The sequence below is a fragment of the Aulonocara stuartgranti genome (assembly GCF_965226115.1).
Source record: "Aulonocara stuartgranti genome assembly, chromosome: 7".
NCBI classification, from domain to species: domain Eukaryota; kingdom Metazoa; phylum Chordata; class Actinopteri; order Cichliformes; family Cichlidae; genus Aulonocara; species Aulonocara stuartgranti.
Genome location: NC_138945.1, coordinates 6,333,284 through 6,353,094, shown reverse-complemented (window position 1 = coordinate 6,353,094; position 19,811 = coordinate 6,333,284). Strand labels below are relative to the sequence as shown.

The window sequence follows — 19,811 nt, the reverse complement described above, 5'->3', positions numbered from 1 at the left end:
TCGGGAAACAGTGATAATCACTGCACAGTGTAATCCCATGTCAGGTAGTTTTAATCTGATCAGTGTGTGTTTTTAATGTTGACGTTTCGCTTATGGTTTGGCTGTTTAAATCCTGTTTAAAGACGTGGAATCTTCTTATTGGCAAGTTGTATGGGGCAGCTTATTAAATATGCTACAAATTCTTGATCATCCACAAATGATTCCTAAATAACCTTTGGTGCCACCACTGCGATAATAATGCTAAGTGTCTGGTTTTTACTTTAGTGAACTAAAGTGAAAATCACTCATGTCAGCAGGTTAAGAGCAGACAAGTATGAGAGATTTTTGTCCCTTTGGGACCCAAAAGTATGTTTTAATGTCACCACTCTCCAACTCAAGAAACAAAATTACACGCCGCATTTAATTATTGATTGGTTTCAAATGTCACATGAGGCAGAGAGTTTATAACCATCACATGAATGGAGGTTGTAAAATGTAAAGTGCTGCTGGCCAGGGATTACGTTCTCATCCTTGTTAATGCCACAGCTCACGATAGAGGACACAAAAAAAACCTGCAGCTACCTGATTTATTACTTCCACTGAAATGCCACGTACTCTCAACCAGCTGTGATCACGTCAAGATCAGACAGAGAAATGTCAAGAGCTGCTGGCCAACAAGAAATTTGTATCAACTTTAAAATGAAGAAGTGTTGGTCACATTTTAATTACCTTAATTTCGTTCTTTGCCTTAATGGTGATTTTACTTGTACACTCCAGATTACCTCTGAAAGGATTTGTGAATCGCAATCTTCTTTCCGCATGCATTGCTCAGCAAGCGCTTCAGGGCACTGTGTGTTATGACTACAGCTGTTGTTGTGGAAACCATTTTTTTGTTCAGCTTTTAGCACTGTAGGCAGCAGCCAGAATCCATGTTTTTTTTTTTTTTTCCTTTTAAAACAGGGACACAAAGGAGGCAGGGGTATAAAGAGAGGTGGACAGAGGTGGTCACAGACACAGGTTTTCGCTCCAAACGTTGCCCTGAGCCATAGACCTGACCATTTACTGCCCTGAGCTACTACCTATCAGATCTCCCTGGGGAAAACTGCATCTGACATTTTCTCTGCCCAAAGTGACGCTTTTAAAATCTCACTTTCACAAAAAGTTTGAAATGTGTCACAGTGACCTCTGTGCCACAGAGGATGGTCATGGCAAGAGGTTTGTGGCTTTCTGCTGCTAGTCTGAACCTATTTTCATTATTTCATTTCATTAGGAATTGCCTTTATTAATATCTATTTTCTTTTTTTCCCCATTCCCTCTTCAAAGTGGAAAAACTTTAGTTCCTTAAGTTACTTATCTTATACTTTTATCTTCTGTCTCGCTTTTTGTTTCTCTTTGCAGTTTCTTTTTTGTCCACTTTGTTCAAAATTTAATTATTAAATTTTTTCATCCATCCTTAAAACATGTCAGGAAATTTTATACTTTTTTTTGAAAGTTCAGTTTAAATACAATTTAAATTTTTTTATTATCAGTTTACAAAAACAGTGATCTCATGGTGCTTTATATTGTAGGTTAAAAGTCTTTCTGTTGCGAGGAAGAAGTCCCTTTTAACAGGAAGAGACCTCTGGCAAAACCAGTATCAGAGAGGGTGAAAAGTTGGGATGGAGTGGGGGAAAGGGAATGCTGACCTGCTGTAAAAGGTTACTTTCTTCCTTTGCTATTTCAGCTTTTCCAACTCTGATGTTAAAAGCAGGGACGTGCAGAGAGGTTTAAAGGGGCGGGTGCTCAAAGTTAAAAAGGGGCACATTGAACCATGCTGAATAACAACAACACACATTCATCAAGAATCTAATATGGGAAGGGCAGGGCTGTGTTGATCTGAGACTGTAGACATTAAAAAGTCCACAGGAGAGATGGTAGCTGATTAAACAAGTGTCATGAGATAATAACAAAATGCAAAGATTGGTGACAGCGCTTGGAACCATAAGGCAACGAAAAACTGTGACATAAACTCGGCTCTGCCTGTGAATCACTCTTTGCTTCTCTTCTTCCTTCCTTCCCATCATTTCATACATCACTCTCCACTTGCTGTCTATCTGAGAACAAGGCACAACTTGCTATTGCAATAAACTATAATCTAATTATCCACACCTAACAACTCTTGCACTTAATCTGTAATAAAATGATGACAGAAAAATGTTATAGCCCTGCCTTTAGTAGCCTCATACAGCTCCTACTGTTTCCTCCTCATGTCCTTACCAGCCATGTCTGCACAATGTTATATCATGAGTAATATTTTTTTAAATCCAGCTAAATAAAACACACACATGCACACACAGTGACATTTTAGACCTTCTTCAGAATACTGTATATACTATGGGCATCCTTACATTATTATTTATTACTAGAGCTACAATAATAAAGCAATGAGGAGGGGGAAGTAATAAATATGAAATAATGTATTTATGATGATTCCATTTGTTTCACTATCCACTCTGTGCAGGGCAAAGCTTATTACATTTTTAAACTGTAGAGATACAATCATTTTACTGCTGTAAAATCCAACTTTTGTCTTATTTAAAATATAAATCTAATATAATCTGCTTCTTAATGTATGTTCTTTAAAATACAGCGTGTGTTTTTTAATATATTATAATTATAATAATTATTATGTGGACATGCATATTAGATCGTTTTTTAGTGAAATATAATCCCTCCAGAAAGGCAGGAAATGCCCAGAAACTTACTTTAAAACTAAATATGTTCCCTAAAACGGTGACAGAGCTACAGACCCATGACAGCCAGGTAGCCAGCAGCTATGACCAGCACTACCTGTGCAGTTAATAAAAGGACAGGTAATGTTTGTCGCGCTGTTGCACACACAGCACGCTCGTTTGTTTCAGTTCGTCAGTTGCAACAAGACAGCTTACCAACGTGTACGTAATAAGCTAATACTCCTGGGTGCTACACACTACAGTGTACGCTGTACACCTACTTACTGGGTTTGTCGCATCAGTCTGTGTCTCTGAGTTAACTTGTGTTTCTCCTACAGCTCCGGACCGCAAAAAATGCGCGTGCTCTTTGTGAGCTCGTTCCCGGCTCGTAACCAGCGCGTTCTGCCGTCGAGGGCGATCATTGGTTAAATGTGATCATGTGACTGATGCAAGCCAGATCCTTTTATTTAGCAAAACTATGATTAATAGTTAAATATTATTGTTGAGGGGCACAGACAGGACTCCGCACGCACACGCACATAAAAAAAATAAATAAATAAATAAAAAAAATTTAAAAGTTGCCTCAACAAAAGGGCACTTTGGGCACTCATCAGGAAAGGGGCGGGTGCTCAAGCCCCTCTAGCCCCCCCCCCCTCTGCACGTCCCTGGTTAAAAGCCCGACCTCACAAGTACTACTGTTGTGTATTGAGTGAGAAAAAACTTAGCTGATCAAAATTAGCAGGCTTATAAGAATAAAAAATAAGAAAGAAAAGTTAAGAAAAGTTGTTTGTACAAAGGGTAACAAAGGCCATTAGATGTTGTTCACAAAGCAACCATGGGAGCCCAAATCTGTCAAGAGACTGACGACCATTTTTCAAGAAATTTAAGAGGAAAAGCTGTTGCTAATGATTGGGTCATAGACTCGGTTCTAATAAATAATTAAAATATTTGTATTTTTTATTTTTGGGAAATTAACATGTTTTAAGCCATTTTTATGTGTTAGTTTCTTTTCCATGTCCCAGTCGCCAGTCTTGGCGACCAGTGACGAGGCCTCCACTCCTGGCCGCCACCCGGCACACAATGCACTCAACCCCTAAGGCCCCTCCTGCGGGTGGCCTGCAGGAGGATGGGCTCCCATGATACAAGCAGAAGAAATTAGCTTTCTCCGAAGGGTGGCTGGCCTCTCACTTAGAGATAGGGTGAGAAGTGTCACATATGACTGTGTGGCCACTACCAGCTCCACCACCATCATCAAGTTTGCTGACGACACCGTCGTGGTGGGCCTGATCTCTGATAACAACGAGACGGCCTACCTGAAGGAGATTAGGAATCTGGAGAACTGGTGCCAGAGGAACAACCTCCTTCTAAACGTCAGTAAGACAAAGGAGCTGATAGTGGACTTCAGCACTAAGCAGGAGAGAAACTACCAGACCCCTGTCATCAACGAGTGCCCAGTGGAGAGAGTGGACAGCTTCAAATACCTCGGAGTTCACATCACGCAGGACCTGTCATGGTCCTGTCACATCAACACCGTGGTGAAAAAGGCCCGACAGCGTCTCTACCACCTCAGACGCTTGAGAGACTTCCAACTGCCCTCCAAGGTGCTCAGGAACTTTTACTCGTGCACCATAGAGAGCATCCTGGCGGGAAACATCTTAACCTGGTTCGGGAACAGCACCATGCAGGACAGACGAGCTCTACAGAGGGTTGTGCGGTCAGCTGAGCGCACCATCCGCTCCGAGCTCCCTGACCTGCACTCAATCTACAGCAGGCGGTGCTGGACCAAGGCCAGGAAGATCGTGAAGGACCTCAGCCATCCCAACAACAGACTGTTCTCTCTGTTGAGGTCAGGAAAGCGATTCCGCTCCCTGAAGACCAACACAGAGAGACTGAGGAGGAGCTTCTTCCCGCAGGCGATACGGTCTCTCAATCACACCACCACACAGTACTGACCCACACATATGGTTCTTACACACACACTGGACTTTCTGGACATTGTTTTTGCACAACACTGGTCACTATATTCTTCATTTCCGGTTAATACTTGTACAGCTGCTGTTATTGTGTATATATTTATTTATATTTAGATTTCTTCATACATTCTTATATAGTTCTATATTGTGTATTGTGTATTTTGTTGTACAGTTATTTTATTTTCAACTTTAATTTATATATTTTATCTTATTCTTCCCAGTTAAATTTACCCTTCATTCTAATTTGTGTTGTACAGTTATTTCATTTTTAACCTTAATTTATATTTTATTCCTTCCTAGTTAAATTTACCCTTTTTAATTTTTCATATTTATTTCCTATCTTATTCATAGCCTTTTCCTTTTTTGTTTTCTTTAGGTCACGAGCAGTTGTCCAAGCATTTCACTACATATCGTACTGTGTATGACTGTGTACGTGACAAATAAAATTTGAATTTGATTTGATTTGAAGTTCAGCCATCTGGGAGGGGCTCAGAGTAAAGCCGCTGCTCCTCCACATCGAAAGGAGCCAGTTGAAGTGGTTCGGGCATCTGATAAGGATGCCTCCTAGGCGCCTCCTGGGTGAGGTGTCCTGGTCATGTCCCACCGGGAGGAGGCCCCGGGGCAGACCCAGGACACGCTGGAGAGATTATATCTCTCGGCTGGCCTGGGAACGCCTTGGTGTTCCCCCAGACAAGCTGGAAGAGGTGGCTGGGAGAGGGAGAGGGCTTCTCTGTTTAGCAGTCTACAGATTTTATGTGTTGGAGATGCATTATAGCATGACAGTAAAGTCCAAACTATTTCCAGACCACGGACAGCTATCCGTCTATAAAAGTGAAGGTAATATGCTAACCTGCTCCATAGCCAGTCCACAATGGTAGTGCAGAGCTCGAGGAAAATGACCCAGCAGCCAAACAGTGTAATATAATAGTAACAACCAAAGCTTCACTTTCAACAGGTAAGAGAAGCAGAGCTGTACAGGCTTGAATGTTGTAGAGGAAATGTTGCCCTTTTCTGCAGTAGAATTGTTGCTGCTATCTTTCTGCTGCCTCTCACCAACGTTGCTGCTGGCTCTGTGATAGAATTCAATACATAAAGTCAAACTGAAAAAGATGTCACATAATGAGCAGTGTAGCAAATGAATTTCTAGAGGAACTAAAGAAGTTCATTAATTATTGTTTTTTTTTTTCATGTAGCGTATTTATTTACAAAGGGTAATCTCAGTGTTCCTGTAACAGGCCATGACCTTAAATTTGAATGTCATCTTTTAATTGAATAAACTCAAAAAGGCTTTGTGGCTTCCTATTTTTATTCTATTTTCTCAGCTTGTCTTTTTTTATAATGTTACTGTTTCTTCTCGGGATTTTTGCTTCCTTTTCGCCCGTTCATTTTCTTCAAACACCTCACTGCCTAACTGACTGGCATCCCCTCCCAAACACCCAAAAATGTTTTCCTTTTTCTCATGCTCTTATGAGCATGATCAATCAATCAAAGGCATATGCTACATTCCTTTTATGTAAAGCACACAGCATTTACGTGCAATAAAATGTGCATCCAATGTCTTATCGGTTTTCCAGTTTCTTGACATTCTCATCCTAATGTCAGTACTTTTTTTTCTTGCTTTTTCCTTTCTCTGTAATCTCATAGTGTTTGCATTATCTCTCCCTGCTTTGAAGGTCCTTATTTCAGAGAGAATGTCAGAGAAAGAGGGTGGGGGGTAAGATGAAGATGAATAGACAGAGAGGGAGAAGAGGACCAAGAACTCCATCCTTCACTTTCCTCTCTCTCTGCAAAACACTTCACAGGAAATTGCTACAGACGTGCCACTAGACAGAAGGACAGATAGGCAGGCACGCATGCACTCACACACAAAACCACTCCCTACATCTTTATTGCTTCCCATAGAAGTCAGGAGCGCACCGCTGAATAAAGAGAGACAACGCAAGGCGCTCGGAGAGTGCTCCAAAGCTCTCCTTCCATTCCTTTCTCGTTGCTGACATCTGTCACATTTAGAAGCGAGGAAGTAATGCTAAGTGATGTACTTTCTCTGCATGTTCACAAACCGTGACGCGTTGACAAAATGTTTTGTCAACTCGTCACAGCCTCTAAACTCCATTGAGAGAACTGTCTTTTGGCTCTGCTCAAAAGGCCTCAGTGGGGAAGTGAAAGCTCTCACCTGTGAGGGTACCACGCAAACACTCACATGTGAGGGTAAGTAGTTGTTGTGAATACACGTCATCTGTTTCACATCGTGTGGTCCTTTCAGGGAAACGGGTGATAGGCAGCTGGTCAAGCCTTCCAGGTACAGCGTTTCTTGATGGAGACGTTGGATAATTCAGTTTTTATTACAAGATTGTTTTTCATTGTAGTAGGACTCTCACCTTGATATCTCTTGGTGTCTTGGACGAATTCGCGCTGCTGCCGTACACCACACTGATAATTCACACATTTTCTCTGCCTCCAGGCAGCTTCTTTCTTTAGTCAGATACATATCATCCTCAGTAAAATACAACTAGAATATCTTCTCCTTTTATCCCCAGTACTGCTGCTCTAGAGAAAACAATGCTTAGCTTGTGTATTTTTTATAGTTTAGACATTTTATTTCACGCACTTTATCACCTCATGCATGTTTGTGCATGACACCCAACACCAACTGGGTGTTGGGGTGATTTGACAGCAGGTTACTGTGAAGGGTGTTGTCAGCTGCACTATCTTTGGACTTCATTTGTCTGTGAGAGCAGGAGGAGGCTGGAAAAATGAGAGACAGCTCAACCCAGTGTTGGCTGTATGTGTGTCTGTGTGTGTGTGACTTTTCCTCTGCATGTATCTTGATTTGTGAACTTGTGGGAGTAATATTATGGATCTTGCGTTAGGTTTGTTAAGTTAGAGAGCAGCCGATAACAATAGAACGCACACACAGATGCACACATCGTGTTCACAGAGTCAGTCCTGGGGGATTTTTGAAAAGCTTTTGGTGGCTGACAGACAGACAATGTCTCTCAACTGGCTCTAATTGGCTGAGAGTTGCAGGAGGGAGACAACTGGACGAATGAAGTGGGGACGGTGACAGGCAAGACACATCCTCCCTAGTTTTAAAAATTATTTCATGTCAATCTCACTCATGCATCAGTGTGTAATACCAATTAATGACTGCATCTGGCATCTCTCGTCTTTTTGTTTCCTCCTTATACTGACTGTGGAATAATCTTGTTAATATTAAACACAGATCCTTGTCTTCGTAGTGAGGAGCCGGCTTCTTCGAGGTAGCGTGGCATGTGAATTGAATGAGAGGATGAGAACAGTGTTTCTTTTTTCAGGGTGTTTCTCTCAGACAGCACAATCTGACAATTTGTTTTTACTATAAAAATGTTCATACGTTTGGAGGAAGTCGTTTATTAAAAGCCTCTTTTTTGCATCAGCTGATTCATTTTAAATCCAATATTTTAGTTTGGCAGAGACTTGATTTCCACTGATGGCAACATGAGGCTGCAAAGCAACACCTGTTGACTGTCTGAAGGTTCTCTGTCATCCAGGTCATCGTAGTCTAAGGAGCTTGGAAAGAAAAGCATCTGGACTTTCACCTCTCACCTGAGAAACTTCTTCAGTTCTAAGAGCAACTGGTGGAGAGTCCCAAATTTTAAGCCCTATGTGAGTGTCCCCCAAGAGGGTCATGGGCCCCCTATTGATCCTCTACCTAATCACACGAGCCAAGGTGTAAAAATCGGAGTGAAAATGGGTATTGACTGCAATCCCGAAAAGTTGATTTTGTTCATCTGGACGTAGCGTTTTCAGTGGGAGAAGCATTTCATCACTCATCCAAGTGACTTCTTCAGTCTCAGCTGGTTGCAGGTTTCCCTGACCTTATAAACAGTACATTTGTACAATGACTGAAAGGTCAGTTCTGTGATCATTAATATGCATTAATATGCAAATTGTCAAGACCATTGATCATCATTGATCAATGGTCATGAGTCCCATTCACAGAGAGTTGGGGAATGGCTGCAATCACAGCATTGTAAGGTGGTGAAAGATGTACCCTTTGGCCCCGTCCTCAGTAGTTCACAGATGTTTTTCCCTTTTCACGTCGTCTCCTTGACTCTCTGCTCAAACCAGCGTTCCTCCCTGTCCAGGATGTGTACATCCTCGTCATTGGCCTGCGGGTGTAAATAGACTGCAGCGTACTGGCCTGACGAGGTGGCTCTTCTGTGTTGTGTCATCTACTTTGCCAGAGGTTGTTTGGTTTCCCCGATGTATAAATCCTGGCAATCCTCCTGGCACTTAACAGCGTACACTATGTTACTCTGTTTGTGTTGGAGGACCCGATCCTTGGGGTGGGCTGATTTTTGGGGCACCATTTTTTGGGGGTTTGAAAGCCACAGGTACGCAGTGTTTCATGTGTCTCAGCTGTTTCGATACTCCTGACACATACGGGCTCACTATGGTGGACCGACACATCAAGTTCACCATGGAGGATATATGAAAAATGACAGGCTAGCATTCTTAGACTGTGAGATTTCCTGTGATGGGGATTTCCTGCAATATAAAAATGCTCAAGTTAACCCTGCAGAAAAGACTTTCTAGAGTCCAGGGCAAAAATACAGTTTTGGTCAGTTTGAGCTAATTTCCCCCTTCACAACGACTGTAGCGTGTGACCTTTCAGGCTTAAAATTACACGCGCTGCCAATTCGATTAACTCGTGTGCTTATCAAACCTGCCAGATGTTCACTAGGCCTCACTTCTACTAATTTGAGTCATTGACCTGGACTCTAACATTAAAAAGCCGATCAAAGACAAATGCAAATAAATAATTTGCATTTTTTAAAAATACTTTCCTCTCTGATTGAGGCAATCTGATGTACCATTCGGTCTGCTTTGAAAAATGTGTCTCCATCACAGCTTCATCACTTTCGGGTTGGAACATTAGGAATACTTTTTAATGTAGCTGCCTGTCTCTTTTCAGTTATGTCTATAGACTGTTCCCTGCCCATTACATCACATCTCTGCTGGTGTGTTGTTTTGAAATGACAACACTTTATTCATTTATATGACAGTGCCTTGTTTCTTATGGATACATGGGCCCCTCTTTGCTGTACTCAGTCCCTCACCTGTCTTGAAATTGTCTACATTCAGCACAAATGTTACTTTTTTCTGTCACTCGTCTATCTCAATGGTAAAAATACAGTTTGTACACCTACAACATCTCTGAAGTTAGACCCAACTGCACCATCCGGGTTTAAGCTTTTTAAAGTTTCAGAGCTGCACAGTGAGTAATACATCTTAGTTCATTTAGCTCTACTGTAGTTGCAGCACTTTCAGACATTTATCAAAACTCTAACACATTTATTCAGCTTACTGTCCTCCACCCACAAGCGTGTGCACGTTATAGCACCTCAGTTGAAACTTGCTGAGTTCACAGCAACACTGTTGGGTGTAAATTGAAACAAAAGAAATCGAATCATAAGCTCTGTTGTATTCTTCCCAATATTTAGATTCAATGTTCTGTGTAGTAAACAAATGTTTGTACGAACTTGAGAGAATTTAAAAAATTCAATTACAGCTACTCAAGCAAAATGTGCTTGCAGTTATATTTAACACGTGGGCTATCAACAATACTGTGATTTAAACTGGCTGTGTTTTATCTGTGTAGGTGGGATGTAATTATGTGTTTTTGAATACGCGAAAACATCAATGTGTTTGCATGCTGATTTTAGCATTTAGCTCAAGCTACAGCTGTGCCTAAGTACGCCCTCATAGTTACTATTGCAGTTTTAAGCTCTTGGACTGAAACATGCTCTGTGCCTAAATTGAATTCTGGTGTCAGGTATAGATCCTTCTACCCCCCCAGAGGAAGAGACCAATTCAAACTTGAAAAGGCAAATGCAGACTTTCACTAACAGCACTGGGCAGAACTCCAGAGACAGCTGGACTCTCTGACATGAGATATTTCTCACCTTCATCCCCTTTTGATATAAAGCGGGACACATCAGCTAGCCCAGTGAACATAAATGTCCATTTTATGGACATCAGCACCCCGATTTGAGGCATTAAAATTCACTTTCCACTTCCTGCCATATGGAGATTCCGACATGAAAGCTGTTAGTCAGGCTTTCAAAAGTCTTTAATGCAGAATCCAGAGACTCCCTGAGACAAATAAAGTTTAGACAGACTATGTAATCCAAATGGGATTTTATAGCATAGTTATTAGCAGCAGTCATCAAAGAAGGTTTACAATTACATTCTAGTGTTAGGCAGGATGACGACGGCGCTCATAGCACATCTCATGCCTCTGTCTGTCTTTCATCTTACTTTGAAAGGCTTTAATGCTTCACTTTGCAGTGGGACTTCATTTAAGCTCAATGCTCAGATGCACTTGGGGAATTTTCGCGTTCACAGGTCTCTGCTGTAACATATCCTCTTTACTGTGGAGATGACTGCTGGCTCTAAAGGGCCCTTTATTCTGCAGTTTTCCCACATTTTAATTCTTTAATGTTTTTTGCGACACTTCAACTGTCTGTTGAATTATCTCCTATCAAATGTGATATGTCACAGTGTTCTTTTTTTTAAATATACAGTATGTGATCCCTATAAATGAGTGATCTTTTTAAAGGCCACTTTGAAATTCAGTCTGTAAAGATAATGTGACAGCACAGCCGAATGGATAATCCAGTGATGTATAAATGATGAATTAGATTAATAGAATTGTGGTTGTAATAACGTGTGCCTGGTCATAAATGTTTAATAAGGTATTTCAAAATGCACAGCACTGACAGAAACCGGTGTCCCCGATGGATTGTTTTTACTCAGGGCTAAAGATCCCCTGTCAGCAAATCAATGGGGGAGATTGAGGCTGTGGCGAGACAGTTTGTTAGGCTGGCTGGCACCGCAGGGCCTGTCTTGTCCTTGGCATGTCTTACTTTGTTTTATTTTGTTTGGTCATTTTATTTCACTGTCAGGGTTTCTTTTCCCTGTTTCAGAAGAAAAGGGAGGGTGGTAAAGGGATTTTACCTAAGCCTCATTGGAACGGAAAAGGCTGAAAATGAGAGCGAGAGGAGAACAAAGGGCATTGAGTGTTCCAAAATTTGCCATTCAAATGATGATAAATCCACAAAACCAAAAGCAGAGCTGTGTTTTAATGTTGTGTCTTTTATTGCAGTTCTAAGAGTGCAAAACTGTTCACACTGAACACATCACATTATAGTCCAAAAAAAACCCCCCAAAACATAAAACCTTCCTTAAGTTCTCCAGTAAATGTCTGAGAGGACCCCATGTACAACTGGAGTATGAAGATTATGCTGCATGGTTTGAATTTTTTGATGTGACTGAAATCTTAGAAGCATTAAAAAAGATTTGGGCCTATAGTGACAAATGCACAAATGTTGGGGGCTTGAATCTTTACAAAAAGGCAAAAAGCAAAGGATCGCTTTGTCGACACCTAACAAGCAAATTGTGTTTTTCCTTCCTGCGTTTTCCTTTTGTCCCTCTGTTCTGACTGTATGCCCCATTCTCATTGGTTCTCTTGTTCCCATATGGATTTATAGTCCTGTTACCTTTGTACTTCGCCCCCTCCAAACTTTGTTCTTCTGGAATTCTGGACATTTTTGTGAATTATGAAAAGCTTGCCTTTTGGTCCGTGTCCCTGCTTTCAGTGTTCTGTGTTTGGGCTTTCATTTTGACATGCACATAACCTGTTAATTGTTTTCTTGACCTTATCAAAGTAGCACTGGCTGCTTGTTGGTAGATTGCAGACTTTAATACAACAAATTGCTTAACACAAGTAGATTATTTTGATTGGCTAGTCCCTTAAAAAAAAATCAGCCTCAATGATGTCACCATTCACTTTGAGTACTTTTTTTAAACCTTCTAATAGTGGGAGTAATCCACATCCCTTGCTGCAGTAGTTTTTAATTTGCCTGCAGTTTCTACTTGATGTGTCCTCTTGTACTCCAGCTGTCATAAACCAGACGCAAAAAGGTCTGAGTCTACTTTAATTGCTACCCTGTCCTAGTAGCAATAAGTTTTACAAGCCGTGGAGGGTGAGTGACTGACTTTCTTCTAGGGGTTGAGCACCGCCTCGAGGTGGTTTCAAACTTTTTGTGAAGTGAATTTTATCTGCGGTTTCATCAAGCTATCAGAAGATTGCCTCCCAGGGTGCAGGAATGAAGTCTCTGGCTGACTGTTGAACCAGACGCAGGAAGAGCAATGCTCATTCTGTGGAGCAGCTGTTTTCCCTCCAGCCCCCTAAGTAAAAACCCAGCACTCCCCAACCCACCCGACCCCAAGCATCTGATTATTGGACTTAAACCATTTTGTCCGCAGTGTCTCACAACAGCAGACAACCATTATGTCCTTTTAGTATGGCCAAAGTGAGAGCTGTGTCTGCTCATCATTAAGTCCTACTACGAGCCTAGATTTTGTGCTTTAGTTTAAATATTTTTAACACGCATAAATGCTGCCTCATTTGCTGCTACACAGGGTGAGTTAACATCTTCTCATTAATTTTGTATGAAGTTGCTCCCAGCCAGAAGTTTGCACTCAGTCTGAAAATGTCTTTAAACTAAGATCTGCAAACATTCAGCTCGACTGAAGATTGAGCTGTAAAAACACACTACAATTATAACACAGGGACAGATAAAATATTAAATGTCATTCAGCAGTTAGGTCAAGTAAATTAACTGTGAATGTGAAAATTTGATTAAAATTGTAGCTGGAATAGAATTGCAACGATAAAGCAGCTCTTATTATAGACGTGAACCAAACAATAATTTAATCATCGAGTTCATAAACACAACACTAAGCAGTAGCATTTTTTTTTACAATTAATTAATTGTTCAAGAGAAGCTAACAATAAAAATCTATAATAACGAATGTCAGGAAATTGTTGCTTTTTCTTGCAGTAATAAGCAGATTAGTTTTGGTCTTCAGAAAGAAATTCAAATTAAAGTTGCTCTTCAAGAAGATTAGCTGAATGTCCTTCTTGGGCTTTCTGCCTCGTACGTTGTGCACAATGTCCTTTTGTTAATTAGAACTTAGAAAAACAACGAGTGCAACGTGGGAAGAGGAGGAAGCAAGAAAACGTGCCGGTTTAATCACACTCCGCCTTTCACTGTCAACACTTAACGCTACATATTTTAAATATTGTGATGTGTACATGTTTTAAATGCAAACACCGCAGGTTTTTATCATTTTTAAGTAGATATACATTATTTGCATAAATATGATTTTCTAAGTATAAAAAATAAACGTCACTAATATCTGTGTGTATGAAAGAAAGACATGTTTGGGGTTTTTCTTGTATTATGTTTTTTTTTGTCGTTGTGGTTAGGGCTGCCACTAGTCGACTAGTCACGATTACGTCGACTATCAAAACCGTCGACGACTGATTTAATAGTCGACGCGTTGTTTGAAGCTTTGAAAGATCACAAAAGACGCAGGAATAAGCAGTTGGATTTAAGAGTGTAATAACGGACTGAAACAGAAGATGGCAGCACTGCATGTACAAGGATGCCAGCTGCCGTTAAACCCCGAAGAAGAAGTAGCTCTGTCCCAGAATTCATAGCGCGGCCCAGCTCAGTTTCCAACAATGGCGGCAGCTAGTTAGTTTTAACTTTACTCTTATTATTCTTTCTGGGTCACAAAATAAACGTTTAACATACTTTCAGGCGAGAATGTAGCTGTGTAAACCTCAAATATCTGCTCAGTTTATCAAGACACCACATATTTTCAAAAGCGCTCCGATGTTTTCAGAGACGTCTGTTACCCACTAGCTTGATAGCTAGCCGGGTTCAAGGCTCACTAGAGCCCATGAGAACACCGGACTCCCGGCAAATCATTTTCAAACCCACCGCCGTCTTTCGCTACTCAGGTTAAACATATATAAGTCACTTAGATAACTTAAAAATGTTATTCTTTGGCTTTTTTCAGTATTTTATTTGTTCCTGAGTAAATCGGTTTGGCTGAGATCAAAGTTATAGTTTTTACACAGCTGAATAAACGTCAAGCAGACAGCTGATTATCAGAAGTGTGAGATGCTGGAGAATATACTCCGGTGTCCTGTTATATTTTAGATAGCAAGGAGTTTATTAAACTTCACCAAAACAATCTGCAAATTTCATTAAAATGTAATAAACTATAATCTTTTCTTTATTTTTACCTTAAACACTTAAAGCTGTAAGCTAATGATAGTTATATAAGAGCAGATGCTGCTGGTGCAAAAAGCTGTACGTTTTACGTCCAATGGATGATGATTAGTCGACTAATCGCAAAAATAATCGGTGACTAGTCGACTATCAAAACTATCATTTGTGGCAGCCCTAGTTGTGGTAATATGTTCAGTATCTCCTGGTTTGTAAGAGAGTGTCTGACTACACCACCACTGCATGTGGAAACATTTCCTCTGGCCATCTGCCTCATAACAAACTGCAGTTTTTGATATCAGACCTGGGGCCTGTGCTTCGTACCGCGCTAAGTGAGTTAGCTGGATTAGATTGTTGACGATTTCGCGTGATCCTGGATCGTTCGGTTCCCCGAAGCCCATCCGGGACTTGCTGTCATAGCAACAGAGCCGTAAGCGTAAACCTGCTGGGGAGCAGGTTTACTTTATGTAAACAGGATTAGATCGTGGCCACGCAGGTATGTCCGCGTCATTCATACGAAAGCAACAGCGATATTCCACCACTGTTTCACCATAAATAAATAACATCAATGTAACTAAAGATAATGCAGCACTTGATCCTTTTATTGATTTCACACAGATACATACAGGTCATTTCCTAAAAAAGGGAAATGTACTATTAACATCCTATTACATGTATGTGATTATTACAGATGTAATTCATATTTCAGAGTAGTAATTGTAAATTACTTCGTGTAATCAAGATGAGAGACCACGGCTATAAAAGCGAAGGTGGATTTGGGAAGCCTGTCGCAGCCATGTCCTGTCCGTTTACGCGAGCAACCCATTGCGGAAGGTGCAAGATTGATAAGGAGAGTCCTCAGAATTCAGCGTATATTGCGGGACAGACAGGATCCTTTAGCTCAGCGCGACAGTGTGCTCATAGAGAGATATCGATTTTCCCGTGAGGGTATTATTTACTTAACCAACTTGTTGACGAGGGGGTGCAGGACCACCACCTGTCTTTTTTTTTGCTCTGCCCTTTTCTTGGTTGCTGTTATGAACAAACAAATAGATTATTCCAGGGTCTCTTTCCAAGAGACGACAAGCAATATAAGTGATAAATATTACCATTCTGTAGAATATTCTTATATTTCACTTTTACTTGTTCCCATGTTCTAGTGGGTCCTGTTGTGGCTCTAATGTGAAAGGGGATATAATATAACATATTATAATATAATATAATGTAATATAATATTGGATAATATGGTGTGATATGATAAATCTACCCTACCGCCTACTGGTGTTGGCCAGAGGGGCCGATGGCGCGATATGGCAGCCTCGCTTCTGTCAGTCTGCCCCAGGGCAGCTGTGGCTACAACCGTAGCTGCCTCCACCAGTGTGTGAATGTGAGAGTGAATGAATAGTGGCATTGTAAAGCGCTTTGGGTGCCTTGAAAAGCGCTATATAAATCCACTCCATTATTATTGTTATTATTGGATTACTTACGAGTTTGATTTGTCAGCAACTTTCTGCCAGCCCTCTCTCCTTGCTTTTGCAGCCTTTGCAGTGTTCCCTTGCGTTTTAATTAAACTCTGAAACTCCTGAAATCCCTCACTCAAGAGTTCTTGCTCTGCTGCCGAAAAATACCGAGCGCGCTCCTTCGCCATTTTCGCCAACCAATCAGCGGGTTGCCGATCACTGTTTCTGCTATCGATGCGTATCCCCTTTTACGGCACCCAGTGATCGCACATTACTTCATCCAGCTGTACTAATCGTCAACAGCAGGTGTGTTCGGGGAACCGGATTAGCGAGCTCACGGTTAGCGCGATGATTTGATCTTGGATGTTTCATTTGATCTTGGATGTAGTAAGCGACGTACGAAGCACAGGGCCCTGGACTATTTTTGGCCAGTGGAGCAAATGATATTTACTGGTTTCTTTTTTTCTCCATATGATACAGTGAGAACAATCTGCACTTAGCACCGGTCTATTACAAACCAGCTGGGTCTGCACCTGTGATTTTTAGTTATATTTATTTTTTAGGCAAGCTGTAAGTGGTAATGTACCTTACTGGGCTGCGCTTCTGTTTACTTCTCCATATAAGAAAAAAAAAAATCACATGGAAAAAAAGCTATAAAGAAGTAAAGAACCAGGCAATTTTAATGATGTTTAGCTGACCGCATGTCTACATGTTGAGTCATTGGTGTATGTAAATGAAGTTAAGGGTGATTGTGTGCTGTCCTGCTGGGATGGACATGCTGGAAATAAGAAACAATGCCACCATGTCCCTCTTCTCTCTTCCTGCACATACGATGTCCCACCTCATGCGTGCAGGTAGTGCTACATGAGCTCATTACAGCATTACATGTTTCACTTTATTCCCCACCTTTGCGTTTATTGCACCCTCCCTTTATTGCAGCTGCCCACTTTGGCAACTTTTTATCCAAAATGTAAGAAAATGACAATAAACACTGATTAACAAGTTCACCAAAATGTGTCATTTTCTTGATTATTCTGTTAAACTTAATCGCATTGTGGTGAACATCTTTTTTTTACGAACTACCACATCCAAGGTCGCCTCAATCTCTGCACTCACTCGTAGCCACATCTTCAATTTTAAGCTTTCTATCCAAAGTCAGCGTTGACCTTTTTGAGGCTGAGGACAAATGATTACATACCTTCACTTCCCCTTTGTTAATCCTTTGTTTCTACTCCACAGGGAGCGCCGTTGCGTTTTTACAGCTGCCACTTTTCTATGTTTGCATCTGCAGCTTTTGTGTGTTCGTGCATGTGCGTGTGTGTCCTCTCCTAATTGGGAATTTGTATTCATTAAAAGCCGTGAATGGACGCTAAGATGCAAGTCCACACCTGTTGTTTATGTCAGCAGCGTCTCTGTTGGAGGCGGGTCAAGATTAACAGTGGCCAACCATCCCCTCTCCTCTATCATCAATAATCACAATCACATCATGAATCTCCAATTATCTCCCAAGCTGCGGGCCCCGGGGCGAGATCCGAGTCTGTCTTCCAGTCTTGAAATAATGAGCAGATTTTTTTTTAACGTATTAGCATGCTTCCCACCATAGATTTTCATCCTAATTATTTTTTTTCCATTGTATCTGATTAGGTTGGAGAAGAGAGATTAAGTTTTGATCAGGAGACGTGTGTTTGGGCGTGTGGCTTTTTGCATGCATGAGAGAGACAGAGGTGAGGTGATCAGTTGTCTAGTTGGTAACAGGAATGCACAGATGACTAACAACAAATAGGGAGATGTACAGTAGCTTGTTAGCTTCACACGCCTACCAGGTAGCAATATGTTGGGAGTTTTATAATGAGGCTGCTTCTTTCATGTGGACCGAAGCTTTAATCCCCAACACATCAGCAGAATGACATATGGTAAACAGTGCATTGTTTGTCACCTTCTTTCTTTGATGCATTTCACTTATTCTCCTCACTTTCTTCTCAAATCAGCTTCTGCTTTCCTTACTTTTTGCTTACATATTATACTTTTCACTCCTTTTTTTATTCTGGATGTTTTACTGTCTCTCTTTTCCTTCCTTATATTTTTGTTTTGTATCTTTACCCCTGACCATTTCCTCTTCCTTCCTGCCCTGTTTTTATCAACCTAAAAACTTCTTACCTTAACTTGTTCTTTCTTATTCTTTTGTTGGTTTTCAGATAAAATTGAGATTGTGATTGGCTTTGATTGCTGCTAGAGTGTTTGCTCAGAAGAACATTGTCTTAGAGCCTTGCTTGTTGCTCTTGTATTCAGCCTAAACATATGACTTGGTTTCTTTACAGAAGTTGTAGACAGCACTGTTGCGATTGCTAAATGGTTAAATATTACCTATATATATCACAGGTTCAAAACAGAGTAAATTAAATTAGCCTGTGATTACTTGTTCTTTCTCCCTGTGATAACAATTTAACATTCTGTGCATGCCAGTAGTTATATGAGTATTAACACCTGCTGTCCACAGGTGCCATGTAGTCCTTGAAAGGCCACTTGAGACTTTATTATTGGCTTCCAAGCATATCCAGCTCTCCAGGTAGTCTCCTGCTGGAGGTCTTTTAAAGTTTTTCTTTGGGCATTGGCTGATTTTTTTTTTTATCATTTTCAGATTAGTATTATTTAAGCTACTTATTCAAGCATAAAAAAGACACCTAACACAAGTGATGAACCAATGTTGTGTCTACACATAACGGGCAGCTTGGCAACGAAACCCATTTTAAATTATATCTTTAGGCACTTTTTTACTAGCAGGCTGTTGCCAACACATCATTTTTTCCCGTAAATATTTTAACGAAACTGTTGGACGAAAGAAGTTGATGCCAAAAAATATCCGCAGCAGTGTCTGAAATGTCCTAAAGGGGAAAAAAATCTAGCAAAGACCTGACACAGGACCTGAGAATGCATGTGACCCTTCAGTTTATCCATCTACTGTTTGCTGAAGCTTCATGAGAGTGGTCTCAGTGGAAGGGTAGCATACAAGAAGCCATTCCTAAGGAAGGGAAACACAAGTCATTGTCAGTGTGTACAGAGGAGGTCGGGTCAGGAGGAGAGAGGTTCAACAGTAAGTGTCTACACTGTAAAACAGTGAAAGTTCTGCTGTGGTTTGGAACTGTGTTTGGGGATTTTGTCAGATTTAATGGAACTATGAATGCAAAAATGTGCTCTTATATATTGATCCATCATGCAGTACCATCTGGAAAGCATCTAATTGGCAACAGCTTAATTTTTCAATATGACAACGATAGAAAAACACACATCAGTCATGGATTGGCCCAAAGTCATTTATGTAAAGTATACACTAAATCTGTCCTCACAGTACTTTTCCCCTATATCTCAAGAAATTTAACTTAAAAATAGTCATCATTTCATTTTTGTTGGCTTAAATAATTTGTTCACTTTTCATACCCTGTCACACGCAGACATTATGTCTTCCTCTATGCTGTCGACTGTCTGTGCTCTCCCATTTTCTGTCTCCATTTCTTCCACAGATTTCTCTCTTCCATGTTATTCCTGTCATTCCACTGTTGT

The 19,811-nt window shown here is 40.8% G+C and overlaps 2 protein-coding genes across 2 annotated transcripts in view; both read left to right on the top strand.

Moving 5' to 3' along the window:
- Window positions 1-19,811, top strand: part of spon1b (spondin 1b) — a 121,211-nt gene that overhangs the window by 45,076 nt on the left and 56,324 nt on the right. The window lies entirely within an intron of this gene.
- On the top strand, window positions 1,602-9,140 carry LOC309711506 (uncharacterized protein; the record flags this gene model as incomplete). Its single annotated transcript, XM_082541899.1, has 4 exons — window positions 1,602-1,676; window positions 3,694-4,464; window positions 6,927-6,962; window positions 9,065-9,140. The coding sequence occupies exons 2-4, from the start codon at window positions 3,827-3,829 to the stop codon at window positions 9,138-9,140; spliced, it is 750 nt and encodes a 249-aa protein (XP_082398025.1). The 5' UTR covers window positions 1,602-1,676; window positions 3,694-3,826.